This window comes from Mercenaria mercenaria, chromosome 7, assembly GCF_021730395.1.
Source record: "Mercenaria mercenaria strain notata chromosome 7, MADL_Memer_1, whole genome shotgun sequence".
Classification (NCBI taxonomy): Eukaryota; Metazoa; Mollusca; class Bivalvia; order Venerida; family Veneridae; genus Mercenaria; species Mercenaria mercenaria.
In genome coordinates this window covers 36,334,698-36,356,965 of record NC_069367.1, presented here as the reverse complement: position 1 = coordinate 36,356,965, position 22,268 = coordinate 36,334,698, and the positions used below count along the sequence as shown (strand labels likewise).

The 22,268-nt window shown below is 36.1% G+C and overlaps 1 protein-coding gene across 2 annotated transcripts in view; it reads left to right on the top strand.

Annotated features, from left to right (window-relative positions):
* The window catches only part of LOC123554413 (uncharacterized), a 133,241-nt gene that overhangs the window by 10,041 nt on the left and 100,932 nt on the right, over positions 1–22,268 (top strand). For both annotated transcript variants that reach the window (XM_045344542.2, XM_045344541.2), the window contains exons 5-6: positions 7,673–7,737; positions 21,174–21,254. In XM_045344542.2, coding sequence (XP_045200477.2) covers positions 7,673–7,737; positions 21,174–21,254 — 146 coding nt within the window. The remainder of the gene's footprint in view (positions 1–7,672; positions 7,738–21,173; positions 21,255–22,268) is intronic.

The window sequence follows — 22,268 nt, the reverse complement described above, 5'->3', positions numbered from 1 at the left end:
TATCTTACAAGTGTCATTAAATGTTCATGTGTGAGGGTTGTTTGAGATGTTGGTTGAATCTTGCTTTGTTTTGATTTTCAACAGAATCAAATCAATAAAATAAATACCATTGTAAAGTTTAATTCATTAAATCAATTTGTTAATATCACAACACTGATTGGAACAGTAATAATTATGTCTCCCCCAGGAGACATATTGTTTTTGCCCTGTCCGTCCGTCCGTCCGTACGTCACACTTCATTTCCGAGCAATAACTGGAGAACCATTTGACCTAGAACCTTTAAACTTTATAGGGTTGTAGGGCTGCTGGAGTAGACGACCCCTATTGTTTTTGGGGTCACTCTGTCAAAGGTCAAGGTCACAGGGGCCTGAACATTGAAAACCATTTCCGATCAATAACTAGAGAACCACTTGACCCAGAATGTTGAAACTTCATAGGATGATTGGTCATGAAGAGTAGATGACCCCTATTGATTTTGGGGTCACTCCGTCAAAGGTCAAGGTCACAGGGGCCTGAACATTGAAAACCATTTCCGATCAATAACTAGAGAACCACTTGACCCAGAATGTTGAAACTTCATAAGATGATTGATCATGAAGAGTAGATGACCCCTATTGATTTTGGGGTCACTCCGTCAAAGGTCAAGGTCACAGGGGCCTGAACATTGAAAACCATTTCCGATCAATAACTAGAGAACCACTTGACCCAGAATGTTGAAACTTCATAGGATGATTGATCATGAAGAGTAGATGACCCCTATCGATTTTGGGGTCACTCCATTAAAGGTCAAGGTCACAGGGGCCTGAACATTGAAAACCATTTCCGGTCAGTAACTTGAAAACCACTTGACCCAGAATGTTGAAACTTAATAGGATGATTGGTCATGCAGAGTAGATGACCCCTATCGATTTTGGGGTCACTCCATTAAAGGTCAAGGTCACAGGGGCCTGAACATTGAAAACCATTTCCGGTCAGTAACTTGAGAACCACTTGACCCAGAATGTTGAAACTTCATAGGATGATTGGTCATGCAGAGTAGATGACCCCTAACGATTTTGGGTTCACTCTGTGAAAGGTCAAGGCCACAGGGGCCTGAACATTGAAAACCATTTCCGGTCAGTAACTTGAGAACCACTTGACCCAGAATGATGAAACTTCATAGGATGATTGGTCATGCAGAGTAGATGACCCCTAACGATTTTGGGGTCACTCTATTAAAGGTCAAGGTCACAGGGGCCTGAACATGGAAAACCATTTCCAATCAATAACTTGAGAACCTCTCAACCCAGAATGTTGAAACTTCATAGGATGATTGTTCATACAGAGTAAATGACCCCTGTTGTTTTTGGGGTCACTCCGTTAAAGGTCAAGGTCACAGGGGCCTGAACATTGATAACCATTTCCGATCAATAACTTGAGAACCACTTGACCCAGAATGTTGAAACTTCATAGGATGATTGAACATGCAGAGTAGATGACCCCTATTGATTTTGGAGTCAGTCTATTAAAGGTCAAGGTCACAGTGGCCTGTTCATGTAAAATCATTTTTTGGAAATAACTTGAGAACCACTTGACCTACAATGTTGAAACTTAATAGGATGATTGGACATTCAGAGTAGATGACCCTTATTTATTTTGAGGTCACTTGATCAAAGGTCAAGGTCACAGGAGCCTGAACAGTGACTTGAGAACCACTAGGCCCAGAGTGTTGAAATTTAGCGGGATGACTGGACATGCCAAGTAGATGATCCCTATTGCAGCCAACCATCAGTGTCTCTTTGACTTTCGCTCCTGACCCCTATTGACTTCTTGCCTATAGGACTTTGCATTTGGGGAGACATTCGCTTTTTTACAAAAGCATTTTCTAGTTTTAAATAGTTTTGATGAAAGCCACTGTTTACCCAATAGCACCTAGTGTAAAAGGGAAAGAAGTATTATTATTGTTAAATTAAATGAATGTCCAGCAACCAATGCAATGCTTGCAGTTGCCATTGTGAAATCATTTAAGATTCAACAGACCTAAAAATTGTTCCCTATATTCTTTCCATAGCCGTTACAAAATAAAATTAATTAGCTTCTGATGGCCCTTTCACGCTTCTGTAGAATCAACATTTATTACACGAAATTCATTTTTGAAAATATTTCTGAAATGTCTAGGTCTGCTGCTCTCAGATACCGAAATATCTGACATCCGAGGCATATACTACATCAAAAAGAACAATTTGACAAAGTTCCAAAAATCCCCATTTACCCTTGCTCCGTTACCTACCCCTGTGGGATTTGTGTTTATTCGAGTGCAAATATTTTTTCATAGATGAAAAGCTGAAATGTCGTGCTAAAGCCCAAGTATTTTCCAATTGTTAGAAAGTGCCGAAAATTGACTCCTCAAGTCCATGTGCCTATATTTAGTCGGAGTGACCCCTGTGCGTGAACCCAGGTTATTGACAAATTGATGCAAATGCGAGTTTTGTTTCCAAGTTAAGAATTCATACTTTCATTGTCTGAAGGTCATCCGATGTTATTTTCTGTGTTGTCAAAAACATGCTTATGCCTGGCGAGATTCTGTAAAAATGTACTGGCTGTCCTAAGGATATATAAATAAAGACTTGACAATATTTACAGAACTGTCACATATACAGTATATCAAAATAATAAATTTCAAGTAATTCTCTACTAATGTCATTCATTCAATGCAACAACAATTGAAGTACAAAGCCCCAGCTGTTGCTAAGATAATATTTACGATCAACAAAGAATGTCTGGTAAATATGAAAATATATTGAATGGAAATTATTGGAAACAAGTACTTAATTTAATATGTATGCAGTTGTATGACAATAGCAATAAAAGCATCACATGTAATACACATAGGAGATGACACAGGAAATCAGTTAGTATAATTTAAGTGTAGGATAGTGTCAAAGTATATAGTACAATTATTATATTAACAAAAAAATAGATAAAAGCAAACAAAAATGTTGACAAAATTTTTCATTCAACCATCAAGAAATTATGTTGAAATAGAACTAAGGCTGGTAAAAAGATAGCGTATGCACAATCTTTCGATTTTTAGCTGAATTGTGAAGTTTAACAGCGTTACATCAGGTCTGGCTTTGTATTTCAATTGTTGTTGTATTGAAACAACACCATGATGTACAGAATTACTTTTTATACGCCCGTTTGAAAAACGGGACGTATTATGGGAACGCCCCAGGCGGGCGGGCGGCGTCCACAGACTTTGTCCGGAGCATATCTTCTACATGCAGGAAGGGATTTTGATGAAACTTGGCACAGTTGTTCACCATCATGAGACGGAGTGTCATGCGCAAAAACCAGGTCCCTAGGTCTAAGGTCAAGGTCACACTTAGAGGTCAAAGGTCAAATTCAAAAATGACTGTCCGGAGCATATCTTCTTCATGCATGGAGGGATTTTGATGAATGTTGGCACAATTGTTCATCATCATGAGACGGAGTGTCATGCGCAAGAACCAGGTCCCTAGGTCTAAGGTCAAGGTCACACTTAGAGGTCAAAGGATACAAGAAAGAAAACTTTGTCCGGAGCATATCTTCTTCATGCATGGAGGGATTTTGATATAACTTGGCACAAATGTTCACCACCACGAGGCGGAGTGTCATGCGCAAGAACCAGGTCCATAGGTCTAAGGTCAAGGTCACTCTTAGAGGTCAAAGGATACAAGAATGAAAACCTTGTCCGGAGCATTTCTTCTTCATGCATAGAGGGATTTTGATATAACTTTGCACAAATGTTCACCACCACGAGGCGGAGTGTCGTGCGCAAGAACCAGGTCCCTAGGTCAAAGGTCAAGGTCACACTTAGAGGCCAAAGGTCAGATACAAGAATGACTGTCCGAAGCATTTCTTCTTCATGCATGGAGGGATTTTGATGTAACTTGGCACAATTATACACCATCATGAGACGAGGTGTCGTGCGCAGTTCCCTTCTTTAGAATTACTTCCCTTTGTTGTTACTATAAATAACTTATATTGTAACTTTTTTATAATTGACTGTAGGGAAAAAACAAGACCACTTTTCTGTGGTACAACATAGATGTTACTTTCAAATTTTAGGTGTATTTTAAGGTATCTCTATCTGGTAAGGAGTTTTTTTGTGGACTTAGAAAAACAAATGACTTACAATGATTACTAAACAACCACAAAATTAAAATTCCATTTGCAAATACAGGTGCTAGAGTAAAGAAATTTGCTGTGACGGGCGTATATTGTGACATTCTGGCACTCTTGTTATTATTTTGATAAAGGCTATGAGGCCGAAACATGAATGAAATAAAAGATAGTGAAAACTGTAGAGTTTTTGAATGTTTGATATTCCTTAGGATAAAAACAGTATCGCATATAGTTAGATACATTTGAGAGTACTAATCCTTATCCCATTTTGCTGAATTATCTTAAAACTGACACTTTAACCTTAGCCTGCTGGCGGCAGATGATTCTGCCTTTGCGACCAGTGCAGACCAAGATCAGCCTGCACTTCCATGCAGTCTGATCATGGTCTGCACTGTTCGCTATTCAGTCAGTAAATTTTCAGTAAACTCCCCTTCAAATGATAAATGGTACTGCCCAAATTGAAAGATGGACCAGTCCATTATAGAAATTTAGCAGGGTAAGGGTTAAGAGAATAATAGGAGTCATATAATCTTCTAAGAGAAACTTTTCCAGTGCAAATTCATATAAGAAATGCACTGCAGTGACCATTATAATATTACTGCTCATGCTAAAATTGGGGTTTACTTCACTATATACATCTTTTGTCTCATTTATTAACCGGTATACTGGAATGTCAAAAATACATCCACAATGCAATTTAGATAAAAACTCCCATTTATTTATACCTCTGTGGCTACCCATGTGAAGAGATAGTGTTCAATAACATGTCTACCATTCATGCTACTAGACCAGATGACTCTTCAGTAGTGTTAGGCCAGAATGAAACTTTAGTAATCCAATCCCTTGAAGTCACAAGGACTACTTCAAGCCTTCTGTTTATCAGCAAAAAAATATTTGTAGGCCAACTAATATTGGAAATATTGAAGTGCACTCACTTTGTTTACATATCACTGTCATAAAGAACTGTGATGCCTGCTAAAACCAGTCTCGTGACAAGAATGGTGACGTTTTCAAATCATGCATTACAAAAATCTCATACTTATTTTCATGGTTTTACAAAATGGCTTCAACAAGTGATGATGATTTCCCTGTGTTAAGTGATGATGATTTCCCTCTGTTAAGTGATGATGATTTCCCTGTGTTAAGTGATGACGATTTCCCTGTGTTAAGTGATGACGATTTCCCTGTGTTAAGTGATGACGATTTCCCTGTGTCAAGTGATGACGATTTCCCTGTGTCAAGTGATGACGATTTCCCTGTGTCAAGTGATGACGATTTCCCTGTGTCAAGTGATGACGATTTCCCTGTGTCAAGTGATGACGATTTCCCTGTGTTAAGTGATGACGATTTCCCTGTGTCAGGTGATGATGATTTCCCTGTGTCAGGTGATGATGATTTCCCTGTGTTAAGTGATGATGATTTCCCTGTGTTAATGCGATTTTGTCTTCTTCATTATATTTCAAGGTGTATGCTTAAGTCTGAAGACATTCTAGCAAACACATTTTTCTACAAGTCAAGATCGCATTATTTTTTATCTCAAAGTTATAAACTTTTTAACAGTTCTTCTCTCCAGTAAGGAAAGACATTTTCTTTTGCCTTTCATCAAGAAATAATCTCATTATCAGCTCTTTCATTATCAACAAACAAAGATCGATATAATTGGAAGAATATCACACTCATTTCATTATGTATGTAAATTTTGTATTAGCTTATTTACTATGACCATCAAAGGTGTAAACAATTTCAACACCTAAGCTCGAGATTTCTAATTGAAAACAAAGAAAAAATTAATTAACAGCTTGCCATGCTAGAGTGTTCCTGTCACTGATGTTCTACCCAAGATAATTTTATACAGAAAATATAAAAAAGATGTCTGTGTGAATTGCTCAAGTGAGAGTGGATGCTCTAGCCATTGATGTTCGATCAGGTGGTGTTTCATTGTATTAAAATTTAATTAAACTAATTACCAGAAGTAATGTAGAATTCGCCTGATGCAGGGAAGCATTGGCTTGGCAAAGGAAGGACTTCCATAGTTGGATATTTTCTCATAATACTTTCATAGTTGAATATATTAAATTGATGTCCTTAGGTGTTTATCATCTCATAGACCCCTCTATCAAAAGCTGCAGTTTTAAAGTGCCAAACATTATTAAAACATGTAGGAAACTGATTTCATAAGCTATTTAATAAGCAGCATATTCTTAGGTATAACTTAATATTGAAAGGTGAAGAATTACACATTTTCCAAGAGGAATGTTTTAAGATTTATGCCATAGCCTTTCTGCTACTGTAACATAGTAAAACATATTAGCGTCTGATGGCCCTTTCACGCTTCCATAGAATCAACATTTATTACACGAAACTCATTTTGAAAATATTTCTGAAATGTCTAGGTGTGCAGCTCTCAAATACGGAAATATCTTGCATCCGAGGCATATAATGACACTTTCAGACAACCTTAAAAAGGAACTTTTAAACAGTTTGACGTAGTTCAAAAATCTCCATAAAGCCTTGATCTGTTGCTTACCCCTGTGGAATTGTGTGTTCAAATATTTCTTCGTAGACTAAAAGGTGACATGTTGTGCTAAAGCTAAGGTATTTTCAAATCATTAGAAAGTGCTGAAAATTGACTCCCCATTAGCCAAAAAGAAAAAAGAAAAAAAAGAATAAAAAACAAAAGAAGACCACGTGCATACATTTAGAGGGGATGACCCCTGGGCATTACCCCTGTCTGTAGACCAATGCAAATGCGACTTCCGTTTTCAAGTTTAGCCTGTTTACTTTCATTTTCTTTACTTCCACAAAATCTTACGGTTGTCTGAAGTAATTTTCTGTGTTGTCAAAACATACATATGCCTGGCGAGATTGCATAAAAATGTGCTGGTAGTGTTAAGGATATAGTGTGAACCTGGCGCAAGATAATCTTTGCAAAGGATACAAACAGTTACTGTATTAGAAGACCAACAATATTTTATTGTAGCAATTTATCCAAGAACACATTATCACATCATGCAGAAAGTGGATTAATATACTGTCTTAAAGAAAACTTGTCATATTTTTGCACAGAGGTGGCAATAAGGTACTTCATGTCATCAAAGTTACAATTAGATCTGCCAGTTGTTTAATCAATTATGTGAAAGGTCTCCAATCTATATGAACAACCATCCTTACACTTCAATTGTCATTATGCAAATGTCAACTGTCTGCCATGAGAATGAATTATAAAAAGATAATATCTTTTAAATAATGGTCTTTTGTTACATGTTATTGTTAGAAAGTGTGATATGAAAATGTCTCAGAATTATCTGAAATATTAATATAATATTACAGTCAAACCAGTCTGTAAAGACCATCCTTGGGAAATGAAAATACTGGTCTTTGTTTACAGGTGGTCTCCTGACACAGGTAAATTTACACTATAAATTGTTGGAATAGGAATTCAAAATAGTGGCCTTAATAAGCAGGTTTTATAGTAATGGACTTTATTTTGAGGTGGTCTTTATCACAGGGTTATCTGTATTTACAGGAGGAAGAAGAGCAACAGGAAAAAGTGAAATATCAGATGGAGGAGGGAGAATTGCTTGTTGAGAAGTAAGTTTTTGTTGTGGTAGAGGTGTGGAAAAATAGATACCGGTATATAGTCAGTGTTGTGTTCATGATAAACCGGTTATTGGTGTGATACAAAAATATCAGGGGTGGTCTTCAGTACAGTGGTTGTGGTGGGTGACTGAAGATCACTTACCTTGAATGGCTTATAAATCTTGAATCATTTACCTTATACCACTTACCTTGAATCATTTACCTCAAATCATTTACCTTAATCATTTATCTTCAATACCTTACCTTGAATTCTGCTTGAAATGTGGAACTCTTTTAATGTTAAGTATCTGTCAAGCAAGCTTACAGAAGGTCAGTGTCAAAACAGCAAGATTTCAGGTCTGGTTTACACTGTACTGTACCTTTATATTATTGGAAGGTGTAAGTAATAATGTAACAAGACATCAAAACTGCACTAACAGATTTAGATGTAGACTTAAATGATATCATGCCCTTGTGTTTCATTGATAGAAGTGTGTTAGATCAAGCCAAGATGTTTTATAGGAAATATCAAATCCTTCCCAGACTGGATGCTTCACTTTGTAAAGAGATTCATTATTTCAGTTTGTATAACATCAAGGGTTTTAAGTTTTGCACAGTTGTTTGAACATCGCATGGTTGTTTCATTGTATGGTTCTTCATCATCAAAGTGCTGTCTCTTCAGCAGCTGAACTCTCTACCACACAAAGTACTGCAAAATCTTTTATATTCAGGAGGGACTAAGTTAAGTGGTTGTGTTATGCCGGAAAATTAAATCCAAAGAACAAATTCATTTTTAGCTCGACTATTCGAAGAATAAGTAGAGCTATCCTACTCACCACGGCGTCGGCGTCGGCGTCACACCTTGGTTAAGTTTTTCGTACCAGTCCATATTTTGACAAAGTCTTTTGAGATAAAGCTTTGAAACTTTCCACACTTGTTTACCATCATCATGGCCAGTTATAGGCAAGAGCACATAACTCCATCAAGGATTTTGGCTGAATTATGGCCCCTTTTGACTTAGAAATCATGGTTAAGTTTTTCGTACCAGTTCATATTTTGACAAAGTCTTTAAAGATAAAGCTTTGAAACTTTCAACACTTGTTTACCATCACCATGGCCAGTTATAGGCAAGAGTACATAGCTCCATCAGGGATTTTGGCTGAATTATGGCCCCTTTCGACTTAGAAATCTTGGTTAAGTTTTTCGTACCAGTTCATATTTAGACAAAGTCTTTTGAGATAAAGCTTTGAAACTTTCAACACTTGTTAACATCACCGTGTCCAGTTATAGACAAGAGCACATAACTCCATCAAGGATTTTGGCTGAATTATGGCCCTTTTTGACTTAGAAATCTGGGTTCATATTTCGTACCAGTTCATATTTTGACAAAGTCTTTTGAGATAAAGCTTTGAAACTTTCAACACCTGTTTACCATCACCATGTCCAGTTATAGGCAAGAGTACATAACTCCATCAAGGATTTTGGCTGAATTATGGCCCCTTTTGACTTAGAAATCTTGGTTAAGTTTTTCGTACCAGTTCATATTTTTTGTAAAGTGTTTGACATATGGCTTTGAAACTTTTATCACTTGTTTAGTATAATAGTCTCTATCTGTAGGAAAGAGAACATAACTCTGTCATCTATTTTGGCTGAATTATATTCCTTTTTGGACTTTGAAATTGGTTCTGTTTTCATACAAGTCTATGTTTTGTTAAAACTATTTGACATATGGCTTTTAAACTTCGAACACTTGTTTATCATTATGATTTCCATCTGTAGGCAAGAGTACATAACTATTTTTACTGAATTATGGCCCTTTTTGGACTTTGAAATTGGCTCATGTATTGCCATTTAGTGCAAGACTTATCGAAATCAAAGTAATGCAGGAACATTGTTTGTCTAATCTATTATTTCTTTTGTCTGAATATCCGTGGAAATATTTTGACCCCATTCTTCAATCAATTCTTCGATATTTGAAAAAAGATCTCATAAACCATTGGCTCCATTTCAAAATAATTTCACATCAGTGTTGCTTGGGAAACCCTATACTTAATTTTTCAGGTCAAAAAAAAAAACATGGCCATAAGTGGTCTGGCTATTTTCCTCTCTTTTGCTATATAGAAAACTTTGAAGAAATTAGACTGCAAAATGTTGTTCTTATCAAAATTATGCAAGCATTTGTTACATCGCAACACCTATTGTTTTGAAGAGGATTAGTAGGTATCTTGTCAGGGACTTCAGTGATTAAGGTCATCGACCTCGGCTCTCCATGACCCGGGTTTGAAACCTCACTTGAAGTGTAGAATTCTTCATGCAAGGAAGCCATCAACGTGGCTTAGGGAAGGTCGGTGGTTCAACCCAAGTGCCAACCTTTGCCCAAACAGTGCAAGGAAGGGCACATTTGGGTGTTCTTTCCCTATCAAAAGCTGGGAAAATCACCATATCACCTAAATGATGTCTCCTCCATAGGTCACAGGTCAAACTGCTGGCCGGATATTGATGAAACTTCACAGGAGTGATCAGTACCAAGCCTAGTTGTGCGTATCACCGGCACATTTCGCTTTGCTGCACAAAATGGCCCGCAAGAGCTAAAAATAGAAAAACCTTGTCCGGCTTTCACAGGTCAAACTGCTGGCTGGTTTTCAACGAAACTTCACAGGAGTTATCAGTACCAAGCCTAGATATGCTTTTCGCTGCTTCACTGCACAAAATGGCCTCAAGAGCTAAAGGTAGAAAAATATTGTCTGGCTTTCTCTAATAAGTATCTTGGTCGGTATAATATGACTTTCACAAGTCGACCAAATTTGGGCCTCCAAGAGGGTATTGGACATGCCAGGGTATCATAGGATGATAAAAATACTTTTGATCAAATGTCACCAGCCTGATTTGCATATGTTCAGCTAGTAACATTTTCTGTAGCAATGCATTTTCAGATGTTCTTATTACATTTCATACTGACACATAAGGAAATGGAAATTAAAAACGAGAGTTACTGAACAGCATGTCAGATAACCATCGTAAAAATGTTTCTGATATGCTTCCTTCCAAAAATCTTGGAACATTAACCCTTAGCTTGCTGGCGGCAAGTGATTCCGCCTTTGTGACCAGTGCAGACCAAGATCAGCCTGCACATCCGTGCAGTCTGATCATGGTCTGCACTGTTCGCTATTCAGTCAGTAAATTTTTAGTAAACACCCCTTCAAATGATAATATGGTACTGCCCAAATTGGAAGATGGACCAGTCCATTATAGGAACTTAGCATAGTAAGGGTTAAATGAATTCTATTATTCTTAATCTGTTACCCGACATGTCAACCATCAAAATAGCTGTCATATAATACCCCATTTTGAGCATCTCCCGGTAACAAAGGCATGTAACTACTGGAGAATAATTTTTATATTGTTTTACAGATTTTCAAAACAAAATATAAATATATCTGAAGCATGTCATTAAGTACTTGGTTTTATCTAAAGATTTGTATAAATATTTGCTTGGAGCTTTAGTCATTTGCAACCAGAGGTGGGTTACGAAATGGATTATGTAATTATGCACATACGATTTGCTTTGTGTGATTTTTATAACATTTCATATTGCTGCTTTTGTTGTAGTCCGTATATTCTAAGCCAGGAAAAACTTTAAAAAAACATGTGTCCATTGTATTATACAATCTAAACATCATAACCGCCACAAAGACAATGTTTTTTAGCTTGTCTGAGAGTATCTTCATGTTCGATAATACCGAAATTGAGGTTATTTCAAAGTTTTAGAAATCTAGATTTAATTTAGATTCTATCAATGAAAAACTTTATTCTGATCGGCTGGCAACATCTGAGCTGATTTTTTTCTTTAAGGTCGATGTTATGTATTGATGTTACATTATAGTAAGATCTAATATGTGTCTTTTCCAAGCAAACTTCTCCTTACAGTGATGTTTATTGACGTAAAGGAAGTGTCTATATATCATTGCTGTCCTCAGTTATTAAGTCGGTGACATGCACACTGGTTTATGCCCGACTAGCCAAGCCAACAGGGTGATATTGGTTTTTCAGGGAAATGAGTCACAGATTCAGATAGACAGTTAGCATTGGAATTCCACTATATCACCTTATTATATTGGATTTTCCTTGCCTTTGTGACTCTTGTGCTGGACATTCATTTAACGTAATTGAAAAATTAGCGAAACTGAATTTTAGCGTAATTGAACTTTCACGTAATTGAACAGTAAGGAAAATATATCATCACCTGAGACTTTTAGGAATTTTCACTTGTTTACAGGTAGTATTTTGTTTTCGTTAAAACAAACTTTATACCTTAACTTTTAAGGGATTGAAATAGAAAACATTTGAAGGTAAAAATATAGATTACAGCTACCTGCCACATAAAACGTCAATATTACATTTAATTTATGTGATCTTATTCAAACTTTTTTTGTGTGTGTATCTTAAAATTTCATGTAGGCTAATTAATGTCAGTTTACTCTATATCCTAAATGAAAATTGGAACCTATGGGTGGAACATAATTTTAGGTAATAGAGTGATCAGGTTTGATAAAAATATAGTGTATATTCATGTTGAAAGTAGAGAGGGGGTCTGTCCTCCCATTTAGAACTTTATTTGCTAATAATGTTTGAGTATTACTCTGCTGAAAAAAGCAGGAAAGTCACTTCCAAGGTTGACTTTATTTTTTTGTTCATATGACACTGAACACCATAAGACACTGAATACAGGAACAATATGACACTAAACACAAGAACCATATGACACTGAACACAAGAACAGTATGACACACAGAAACCATATGACACTGAACACAGGAACCATATGACACTGAACACAAGAACCATACGACACTAAACACGAGAACCATAAGACACTGAACACAGGAACCATACAACACTGAACACAAGAACCATATGACACTGAACACAGGAACAATATGACACTGAACACAAGAACCATATGACACTGAACACAGGAACCATATGACACTGAATACAAGAACCATATGACACTGAACACAGGAACAATATGACACTGAACACAGGAACCATATGACACTGAACACAGGAACCATATGACACCAAACACAGGAACCATAAGACACTGAACACAGGAACCCTATGACACTGAACACAAGAACCATATAACACTTAACACAGGAACCCTATGACACTGAACACAGGAACCATATGACACCAAACACAGGAACCATAAGACACTGAACACAGGAACCATATGACACCAAACACAGGAACCATAAGGCACTGAACACAGGAACCATATGACACTGAACACAAGAACCATATAACACTTAACACAGGAACCATAAGACACTGAACACAGGAACAATATGGCACTGAACACAAGAACCATATGACACTGAACACAGGAACAATATGACACTGAACACAGGAACCATATGACACCAAACACAGGAACCATAAGACACTGAACACAGGAACAATATGACACTGAACACAGGAACCATATGACACTGAACACAAGAACCATATAACACTTAACACAGGAACCATAAGACACTGAACACAGGAACAATATGGCACTGAACACAAGAACCATATGACACTGAACACAGGAACAATATGACACTGAACACAGGAACCCTATTACACTGAACACAGGAACCATATGACACCAAACACAGGAACCATAAGACACTGAACACAGGAACAATATGACACTGAACACAAGAACCATATGACACTGAACACAGGAACAATATGACACTGGACACAGGAACCCTATGACACTGAACACAGGAACCATATGACACCAGACACAGGAACCATAAGACACTGAACACAGGAACCATATGGTTCTGAACACAAGAACCATGTAACACTTAACACAGGAACCATATGACACTGAACACAGGACCCATATGACAGCAAACACAGGAACCATATGGCACTGAACAAAGGAACCATATAACACTGAACATGAGGACCATAAGACACTGAACAAAGGAACCATATGGCACTGAAAATGGGAACCATATGATATTGAACACAAAAACCATATGACACTGAACACAGGAACCATATGACACTTAATACAGGGACCATATGCCACTGAATACAGGAACCATATAACACTGAACACAAGAACCATATGACACTGAACACAGGAACCATATGCCACTGAAAAAAGGAACCATATGACACTGAACACAGGAACCATATGACATTGAACACATGAACCATATGACACCAAACACATGAACCACATGACACTGAACTCAGAACCCTATGACACTGAACTCAGGAACCATATGACACTGAACACAGGAACCATATGACACCAAACACAGGAACCATATGACACTGAACACAGGAGCCATATGACATTGAACACAAGAACCATATGACACTGAACACAAGAGCTATATGACACTGAACTCAGAACCCTATGACACTGAACACAGGAACCATATGACATTGAACTCAGGAACCATATGACACTGAAGTAAGGAACCGTATGACACTGAACTCAGGAACCATGACACTGAACACAAGAACCATATGACACTGAACACAGAGACCATATGACAATGAACACAGGAACTGAACACAGGAACCATATGACACAACTGTATGACATTGAACACAGGTACTGCTCAAAATTTTGAGGCAAAAGACTTACATACTTAGCTATGTTAAGCATAAACCGCAGCTTTTATAAATACCTTTTGGACTTCTGGTCAGTACCCAAAACCTCTAGATCAGGAGTCCAACTCTCTACACCTTTGCTACCTGTGCCTTTCCTAACTACTAACACTCAAGAAACTTTCAAGAAAATGTTTCTGATTTGTGATGGAATTGACAATGAATGCTTGAACAGATTTTTCCAATATGTTATTGATTGTCAGAGCCAATCTTAATGTGTTACAGGAAAAGATAAAGTTGATTGTGAAGAAGTGTTTTTCATTGATTTCTCTAATGTTTCATGCATTTTATCATCTGATGTAACATTTTAAAGCTGCATGTTTATTGCCAACAGGTTTTTATCCCGACAGACTTGATTGAGTTTTCCATAAACATTGGAAAATTTTGATTTTCTGCATTTTAATGGAAAAAGGCTAACGTTTTGAATAACTTGTATGAAATCTTGATATAAATAGGGAGATTTTTGAAAATTCCAATAAAAAAGTTACTGACAGTTGTTGGAAAGTTTAATGCAGTTGCTTACTCCATTGAAATGTGTAAGTTTTAAAGGTGATTTAAGTCACATTAAGGCAACATTTTGGGACCTATGCTTCTATTTGTGTATTGTGTTAGAGATTTATTTGGGTAAGGAATAAAAAGACCCATTAACAATTAGATCCCTGTTATAAATGTTAGTTTCATTAGTTCTATAAAATATTATTATCTCCCTTTAATATTGATGCATTTATAAAGCTGAGAATTACGTCTTTAGATTTCAATGTATTTTAAATCTAACATTTTCATTTGATAAGATATTGTGATATTTCAACAATCTGAACCAAAAGGCAAGCTTCAAAACTGCATATAGCTTTGAAGTTCTTTTATTTCCAACAAGTATAGACAAAGGGAGGTATTAAATAAATTAACAGACTTGCATTTATTGCATTTATAATGAATTTTGGCTAAAAATATAATTGTCAACACAACTCTTTGACAGACATGTAATGCAATAGTTTTTATATTCATATCATTCCATAGGCAAAATATGTTTGTCAAATTTTTACATGTGCTAAACTATTCTATCTTGGTAATGGGCAAACTGTATTGGAAAATCAAATCTTAAAAATACCTCCAGTAAAAATCATAAAACATCTTAAGTTGCTCAGTGAAAAAATATGTATATTTATAAATGGCAAGATGTAAATAATTCAAACAAATCTATTTCTTGACCCAAATCAGATTATATAACCACCTGTAAATTTACAAGTATATTTCTTTTAAACTTGTATTGCTAAATTGTGTAAAAATTTAGACCCTTCATGTTTTTGTTGCTGGTGAAAAATGAAATCCTTCAGTAATGCATACAATCCCAACCCCATATTGTCTTAGTTCCTTTAAACATCAGTGAGAGCAGTGTTAACATCTCATACTAAAGGTGAAGGTCACTAACTTGGAATCACTTCGAAACCTCTCTTTGACTGTAGAACTCTTTCATGAGGAAACATGATTAAGCTGTTTTACTGAAGGTTGGTGGTTCTACCTATGTGCTGGCTTGTGCCTGAAGTAATACCTAGAGGGACACCTTGGGTGTTCCTCAACTGTCGAAAGCTGGAATGTAGCCATAATATGCTATAGGTCAGAGGTTTGAGCCAGATAAATCTTCAGACAAGCTTCTTAAACCTTTACCCTGCTAAATTTCTAAAATGGACTGGTCCTTCATTCAATTTGGGCAGTATCATATATTATTCAAAAGGGGTGTTCACTGAAAATCTACTGACTGAATAGCGAACAGTGCAGACCATGATAAGCTTGCACGGATGTGCCGGCAGATCTTGGTCTGCTCTGGTCGCAAAGGTAGAATCACTTGCCACCAGCAGGCTGAAGGCTAAATGTAATATACTTTTTCTTTGACTCATTATTTATGTTTATTTAGCTTCTATTTATTATTTATTCAGCTTCTGCTTTTACCTCATAGGCTCTACTGAGCAATACTTTATGGAATTTAGAGATGAGCTGATTAAGTTACCCATTATCTTTGAACAGCACCTGTTTGTCTGTCCTTGAAATGGTTGATTTGTGAAAATTTTACCTTAGAACAATCCAGATCAAATTTTGGAAGACTGATTAAAAGCAGTTTGAAACCTGATTTTGCCAGTCCACCATAACAGGTTACTAGGTCAGACAATTTTTTGGATAGAGTTTCACTAAATTGGGTAAGAGCTTTTGACCTGAACCATAGACTATGGGTGTTTTGTTATTATAAGTGGCTGATCTGACAATTTTGGTCATGTATTGATGGAACTTGGTGAAAATGCCTGCATCAATAAAATCTTTGACAGGTTCAATACGCTGTTATCTGGGATGAAAAACTAGGTCACTAGGTCAATCAGTAAGACTTTAAAGTCTACAAATTCTTTCAAATTTACATAAAACCAGATGTCACATTCACAAAACATTCTCAGTTACAGTTGAACTTGATAATGAAAATAACTGACATTGATACATTTAAATGGCCAATTTATAATTGGATGTTATTAAGCAAATTGCTATTTTCACATAATATGTATTCAGTATTGATGATCAATCTTAATTAGAGCTTAATTTCGAAGCTCTTGTAAAATATTTGTTATCAGAATTTCAGTCTCAAGCCAAGATGACACTGAAAAAATGTTTGTGATTGAATTAAAATGAAGCATAAAAAACTAGGTTACTAAGGTCTAAAGCAAGGGAAACTACTTTACAGGTTGTTGCTTAGAGAGAGATTTAATTTATCAGCATACTGTACTTTAACCCTTATCATGCTGGACACAGTTGATTAGTGTAGATCATGATCTTTTTGGTAAGCACCCCTTTTAACAGTTATTGGTACATTCCAAACTGAAAGATGGACGAGTTCATTGAAGAAATTTAGCAGGTTTAGGGTTAATGTGGAAAGAAAATATCAAGTGATAGAGGTTATATCTTACTAATTAAACCTTAGCCTGCTGGCGGCAGATGATTCTGCCTTTGCGACCAGTGCAGACCAAGATCAGCCTGCACATCCGTGCAGTCTGATCATGGTCTGCACTGTTCGCTATTCAGTCAGTAAATTTTCAGTGAAAACCCCTTTGAGTAATAAGTGGTACTGTCCAAATTGAAAGATGGACCAGTCCATTATAGAAATATAGCAGGGTAAGGGTTAAAAAGGAAAAAAATCAACAAAGGAAGCAATAAAGAAAGTATTGATTTTGTGATTAAATTAGGGAGAAGTATTACTGCAGAGGGCTAATGTTTCTAATGAGTGATATAAAACTTCAAACATCGCCATTAAGTATTTTTTTTAGTGTTCTCGAAAGTGTCAGCTTCATTAGTCTTTAACATGCAGGAAATTCGAGAGCTTTTTTGTATGGCAGGTTAGGCCAGTTGAGAAAAAATTATAGTTTACTGTCTCAAGTTTTGAATAAAAAACAACAATTAATTGTGTCTGATATCGTTTGTCCCCTACCTCGGATTCAAGTGGGGAAGTTGGCAGTTACTTGCGGAGATCAGGTTTGTACTGGTTCAGAATCCAGGATCTCTGGTTAGGTTCGTAACTGAAATACTGTTGAAATAATTGTTGAAAAACAGCATTAAAGTAAACCCAAAACAAACAAAAAATGTTAAAGAGATGTTATGTCATATGTTATGTTATACACTGTACTATGTGAAAGTTTTGTGGGCGTACATTTTCGTTGTCTTAATTGCCCAGAATGGCTTTGTTGTTGGAATATGAATTCATTGATTGAATTTTTGCAAAACGAAGATGAATGAGGTCCCTTTTTGTTCATGGTAATATAAGTTTTTGATTGATGCAAACATGAAATCCATGAAAATTATATAGTTCCACAAATATTGATGATTTTACAGAATCGACTGAGCATTGTAGTCAAATTGTAATATGTTGTTGTTCTGTTGAAATGCCTGAAAGCAGTATTGACTGTTATAATTATACAATCAATATTGCTTCAAAACAAACAAAGTTTTAAATAACCAAGATTTGCATCAACACTTGTTATAACATTTATCCACAACAAAACATTAAAAAGTGTTGTTTTCCTTATGGCAGTCAGTATCAATTTTTCAAGTCGCTTTTTGGAACCAGCCCCATACACTACCCATACTGATTGTGACCAATCAGAGTGTGTTTTTGAATCTGTAGAATACTGTGAAAGCACATATTTTTGCTGGGTCAAAATGTCACGAATTTGAAATTTTGAGTATGTTCGCGAGTTTTAATATTTGCGAAATTGTAAAAATGGTACTCTACTTGAATTAGCATTCTACTAATGGTATATTTATGCCAGGATTTAAATTTTCATGAGATGTAGAATATGGCGAAAACTAAACCCTTGCAAAAATTTCTGCTTTTACAGTATGTAATATGAAATTATAATGCTGTCGCCTGTAAATTTTTATTCATTTTTAGCTCACCTGTGGTCGCCTTGTGTCCTTCATGTGTTGTTGTGTGTCCTTAACATTTTCACTGTTAACACTCTAGAGGTCACAGTTTGACCCAGTCTTTATGAAACTTGGTTAGAATTTTTGTCTCAGTAAAGTCTTAGACAAGTTCAAACCTGGGTCATTTAGGTAAAAAAACTAGATCACTTGCAGGTCAAATGATAACACTTAAGAGGCCGCATTTTCTATTTGAGTATTTGCCTGTGAAATCTACTGGATTATCAGAGTCCTTTCAACAAGGTCATTAGGTCAAATAATAGAAACTTTTTGAAATCAGTGTCAAGTTTGAAACTCTAAAACTAGATCTAGTTAAGGTTACTGTGTCATATGTTAAGGAATCATTGTTAACACTGTAGAGGCCACATCTTGTACCTGACCTTCATTAATCTGTTCAGAATGTTTGTCTTTGTGAAGTCTAGAGCAAATTAAACAAGAGGGCCATGAAGGCCCTGTATCGCTCACCTGACCTATTGACCTAAAGATCATCAAGATTAACATTCTGACCAAGTCTCATTAAGATATGGTCATAAATGTGGCCTCTGAAGTGTTAAATAGCTTTTCCTTCAATTTGACCCAGTGACCTAGCTTTTGACCAGACATGACCCAGATTCAAAGTTGACCAAAAGATCACCAAGATTAACATTCTGACTAAGTTTCGTGAAGATACAGTCATAAATGTGGCCTCTAGAGTGTTAACAAGCTTTTCCTTTGATTTGACCTAGTGACCTAGTTTTTGACTCCACCTGACCCAGATTTGAACTTGACTTATAGATCATCAAGATTAACATTCTGACCAAGTTTCATTAAGATATGGTCATAAATGTGGCCTCTATAGTGTAAACTAGCTTTTCCTTTGATTTGACCTGGTGACCTAGTTTTTGATCCTACATGACCCAGATTCAAATTGGACCTTGAGATCATCAAGATTAACATTCTGACCAAGTTTCATTAAGATATGGTCATAAATCTGGCCTCTACAGTGTTAACAAGCTTTTCATTTGATTTGACCTGGTGACCTAGTTTTTGACCCTGGATGACCCAATATCAAACTCGTCCAAGACTTTATTAAGGGTAACATTCTGACCAAGTTTCATTAAGATTGGGCCCAAATTGTGACCGCTAGAGTGTTAACAAGCTTTTCCTTTGATTTGACCTGGTGACCTGGTTTTTGGCCCCAGATGACCCAATATCGAACTCGTCCAAAATTTTATTGAAGGTAACATTCTAACCAGGTTTCATTAAGATTGGGCCAAAAATGTGACCTCTAGAGTGTTAACAAGCTTTTCCTTCAATTTGACTTGGTGACCTAGTTTTTGACCCCAGATGACCCAATATCGAACTCTTCCAAGATTTTATTGAGGGTAACATTCTGACCAAGTTTCATTAAGTTTGGGCCGAAATATTGTGACCTCTAGAGTGTTAACAGTCAAATTGTTGACGACGGACGGACGACGACAGACACAGAGCAATCACTAAAGCTCACCTTCGTGCTCAGGTGAGCTAAAAAAAAAATAAGGGAAAAAAAGATTATCTAAGTTCATAAACTAGGTCACTAGGCCAAATAATAAAGAAGCCTTCAAGAAGCCACATTTTCTACCTGATCGTAATGAGATAAATTTGGTCAGAATATTTGCTTGTTTTAAACCTAAGATTAATTGGGTCACTTTGTTAAAAAAACTAGGTCAGTAGACCAGATAATTGAAAAACTTTGTTACTGATTTAAACATGTTTAATTGAATCTAGGCCATTACAAATGTATTTGGGGAAAGAACTAGGTAATATGTGAGTGATACAGGGCCTTCTTTATAAGAAGAGATGGGATTTTACAAAATTTATTTAAGTACAATGGTTTACCTATTATACATCATGTCATATGTAATATTTAGACAGTATTATAACTGTACTATGTGATATATGTTTCTCTTGTCTTTTATAGATCTGACAGGTAGAAAAAAAAGTTTTAAAAACATACTAAATTCCTCATTTTGTATGATTGGTAGGTGTGATATCCAATCAAATTATTTACACATGTGCGATTTGGGAAAAGTACTGTATACAACATTTTTATTGTGAATGCAGTGGGTTTTTATATGTATATTAAACCATAAAACCTTTATTTGAAATTCAAGCATCATTAATAGATTTTTGGAGGATGACAGTATCAAGATCAAAGAGTTAGAAGAAGCTGAAGATAACAATAATAATATATTTTGTACTAGGGCGATATTTCCAGGGCGATATTTCAGGGAATATGTGATATTTGCAGGTGTTATTATGGATTTAAAAACTTCACGTTGCATTTTCAGTCATCAGCTTGAAGTGTTGCTGGATGATGGCAGAACAACACGGAGAAATGCAGAGAGGCGTTACATATCTAAAGTGATTACGTAAGTTGCTTTTACTGCTCAGCCGTAACTCTGAATTTTATGCATAATCTATAAGACAGTGTGGGACATTATTGTTAGCAAGCGGTGTGCAGTGGTAGAATGATAATTTGAAATTCTCATGAGACTTTTCACATTATTGAACTCTTTTAGCTTAATAGGTCTTTTTGAGAACTCGGAACTAAGTAGTGTCTCTGTGCGGCTAACTTGTCATTAACCCTTAGCCTGCTGGTGGCAAGTGATTTTGCCTTTGCGACCAGTACAGACCAAGATCAGCCTGCATACATGTACAGACTGATCTTGGTCTGCACTGTTAGCTATTCAGTCAGTAAATTTTCAGTGAACACCCCTTTGATAATAAGTGGTACTGCCCAAAATGAACAATGGACAAGTTCATTTTAGAAATTTGGCAGTGTAAGGCCAAGGCCTAGACATTCCCTTTTTGGTTGCATGAACAAATTTTCATGATGACATCAGTGTTAAGTGTTAAGCCAGTAATTTTGGTCGCATGGCAACGTAGCTGGCTCAGGATTTAAGAGTAAGCTTCAGGCTTGTATTAAAACATCTTCACTGCAAAATTTGATTTTATCATTGCATTCTGCAACATCCTTTCTATCGCACCTTTCAATTTTCTATACATTGTACTGATATTCTGAAAATAGTTAACTATATAATTACTCTGTAACGCCTTTAGAACTGAAAATAGAAGCAATCTGTTGATAGATTTTCATTTAACCGCAAGCCTACAACTTACAGCAACTCATTAAGGTGATTCTGCATGTTCGAACCAAAGTTTTTTTCTACTGTTTAGGATATGCATGATTAAACACTGACATTTTTAAACTCTGAAATATACATTAACAAAATTCAGCAAATAAAAAAGATTTTTCTTTAAAAACTGTTTCTATAAATTTACTGACGGGTTGTCATTTATTCATAAAATGATTTACATATACATAATACCAAGTCCAGGCATTATTCAATGTTATTCAGATGAATGATTATTACGGTATATGT